Source organism: Halyomorpha halys, unplaced genomic scaffold (genome assembly GCF_000696795.3).
Source record: "Halyomorpha halys isolate HHAL.00 unplaced genomic scaffold, Hhal_1.1 Scaffold1432.1, whole genome shotgun sequence".
NCBI lineage: Eukaryota > Metazoa > Arthropoda > Insecta > Hemiptera > Pentatomidae > Halyomorpha > Halyomorpha halys.
Window position 1 is genome coordinate 75,224 of NW_027109346.1, and position 2,643 is coordinate 77,866.

Genomic DNA, 2,643 nt, shown 5'->3' on the forward strand with positions numbered 1-2,643 from the left:
AATAGTCTATATGAACTCTTTTTTTTTTTTTTAGGCCCTCTTTAAATATTTCCCAGTATTTTTAGGAAAAGATTCCAGAAAAAATCTAATTTCACATCAAACTTTTAGGAAAATCAGAAGCTAAATCCATACTAATTCTTAAATAAATCTTGAATAAATTTATATGAAATGAAAGATTATTAAATATTGGTAATGTTAAGCCGATTTTATGAAGTTGTGAATAGGACTTAATTATCTAGAAGTGTAGTTATTGCTTCTTTTCTTTTTTTTTTTACTACATCTTGTATAAGATGGTATAACGTGGTTTGCTTACAAAAAGCAAAACAAACACACACACACAATAACAATTTTCTCCTATTCTGCAGCAAATTTGACCATAATTTGGATACCATCGGACCATAGGTACAAGTACCTCTACAAATTTAACTATAGCTTAGACAAGGTTACCTATGAAAGATTTATGTACTGTATTTGTGTGTTACCATTCACTCGCTGTATTTAAAAAATAACAATGCCTATGAAATCAAAATTACTAATGATGGTTTCTCTGATGACTGAGATGTTCAACGCGAGTTTTAAAAAAATAGGACTTGAAGTGGTTTAAATATATTTCTATAACCTAAACATTTTTTCATAATTATACATTTTCTGTTTATTTGAGCCAACAATTTTAAAAGTAATGTGATTTTCTAGATATAAGATAAACATCATCTAAATTGGAACAGTATTAGTAAAGTTTATCTAAAATATATGAATAAATAGATTCCACACAGTTACTGACTTATTCATTGCTGAATCTCTAAAAAAGGACGAGCTTATGAAGTTCAAATTATTAATGACGGTTTTCCTTATGCTGTAGATATGCTATGTATATAAGGAATTTCCTTTCAGGCGATGATGGAGGGATTTCGGAAGCTATCTGAAGCAGCAGAAGCTATGGTCATGACGATTAACCAGTTAAAACTAAATGCATGCGAGCTGGACCTGGTATAGTGGCTGCTGTTGGAGGGGAGGTGGAGATGGGTCCACGTTTGAATGTATTGACCAGTTCACCTATTTAGGCTCAGTAGTCAGCAGCAATAACAGGATCAGCCTGGAAACAAGCCAGCGTCTTAAGAAGGCCAACGGATGCTATTTTGGACTCAGAAAGCACTTGAGGATTCGAGCTGTCACTCGCCGCACCAAATGCCAGCTCTACAAGACACTGATCCGGCTAGTCCTCACTTACGGACCGGAAACCTGGACCCTGACAAGGGCTGAAGAAAAGGAGATCTTGATCTTCGAAAGAAAAGTTCTGTGTCAAGGTTGGCGAGAATCGGAGGAGGCGAACCAACGGAAGGTCTACAAGCTGTTCGGTGAGGGAGATGTGATGCGGCACATAAGGCTGGGGAGGCTGTGCTGGTCTGGCCAAGTTGGGATGCCAGCGGTTGGGATCCCGAGGAGGTTGCTGGATGCCGTCATCAGGGATTCCAGAGAACTTCTGAGCATCCGCAGCTGGAGAGCGGCCGCACAAGACCAAGCTACATAGTGAAGGCTCACTGAGGAGGCCATGTCCAAACTGGGCTGTAGCGCCACGGATAGATAGATAGATATAAGGAATTAGGCAGGGCTAAAATATAGTCAGACTTCATGTGGTTTAATTTTATTTTGTTTCTTATAACGAAAAATGAGATGGTAATTGAAACTGCTCATTACTCGACAGGAGTATCTTTTTGTTCCCTATGAGATTTCCTCTGAGCATTTCATATAATTTAATGTGAATTATAGAAATCTTTACTATTACTTTCAGTCCAATATGAAATTTTTTTTTTAATTATTTATTTAATGTAATTTACAACTGTACAAAATAATACAATAGGTAAATATGTAGTATGTTTCATATACACTTGAAAATCTTGGGAAGGAACCACCCATTGGTGGTACTTCAAACATTAATTTAAATTAGAAGGTCCCGTGGCCATCTTCTTTTCAGATGCCTCGGAGGATTATCATGGATTGTTAAGGATGAAAGATTAAGAATTAATGGGTTAGGATGGTTAAGGAGTTTGGAATGAAAAGACGCATATCTGTTTAGGGTCAAATCTGCAACGAATGGGTTGTTAAGGTCTTTGTGAATGAGTTTATTTGTGACGTAATAAGGAGCATCAAGGATTTTGGATTGCAACGATTGAATGCGGGAAGAATTTGATGGTTTGGTGGAGCCCCAGAGCTCAATTTCATATGTCCAAATTGGTCTGATTATCGTAGAGTATACTAATTTTTTGTAGTGAATGGGAAGTTTAGAGCGTTTGTCAAGTAATTGTTGTAGCAATCGGAATCTGCGAGCAGTTTCATGTCGTTTCAGTCCTGTGTGTGGATTCCAAGTAAGTCTCTTGTCAAGATGGAGTCCTAAGTATCGAATCTGTTCAACAGGCGTTAGTGGAGTATTTAGAAAGGATACTGTAGGACAGGAGGGCAGAGGTTTACGACGGAGAGTAAAGATGATCTGGTGGGATTTATATGGATTTATTTTGATTCTCCAGTTTTGACACCATTCTTCAATAGATGGTAAAAAATGCTCAAATGAGAAAAAAAAAAAGATGTCACATTTAGAGTACTGGTGAGAGAAATGCCCAGTCTTACCGGTACTAGAAGGCCAGATTA

At 37.2% G+C, this 2,643-nt stretch overlaps 1 protein-coding gene across 1 annotated transcript; it reads left to right on the forward strand.

Annotated features, from left to right (window-relative positions):
• The first annotated feature begins 967 nt into the window (after positions 1 to 967).
• Positions 968 to 1,528, forward strand: LOC136795791 (uncharacterized). The gene has a single exon (XM_067047540.1). The coding sequence runs from the start codon at positions 968 to 970 to the stop codon at positions 1,526 to 1,528; it is 561 nt and encodes a 186-aa protein (XP_066903641.1).
• Positions 1,529 to 2,643: the final 1,115 nt, after the last annotated feature.

Excerpts from the sequence above, each read along its gene's own strand:
- LOC136795791 (XM_067047540.1), top strand. The coding sequence starts at position 968 with ATGCATGCGAGCTGGACCTGGTATAGTGGCTGCTGTTGGAGGGGAGGT.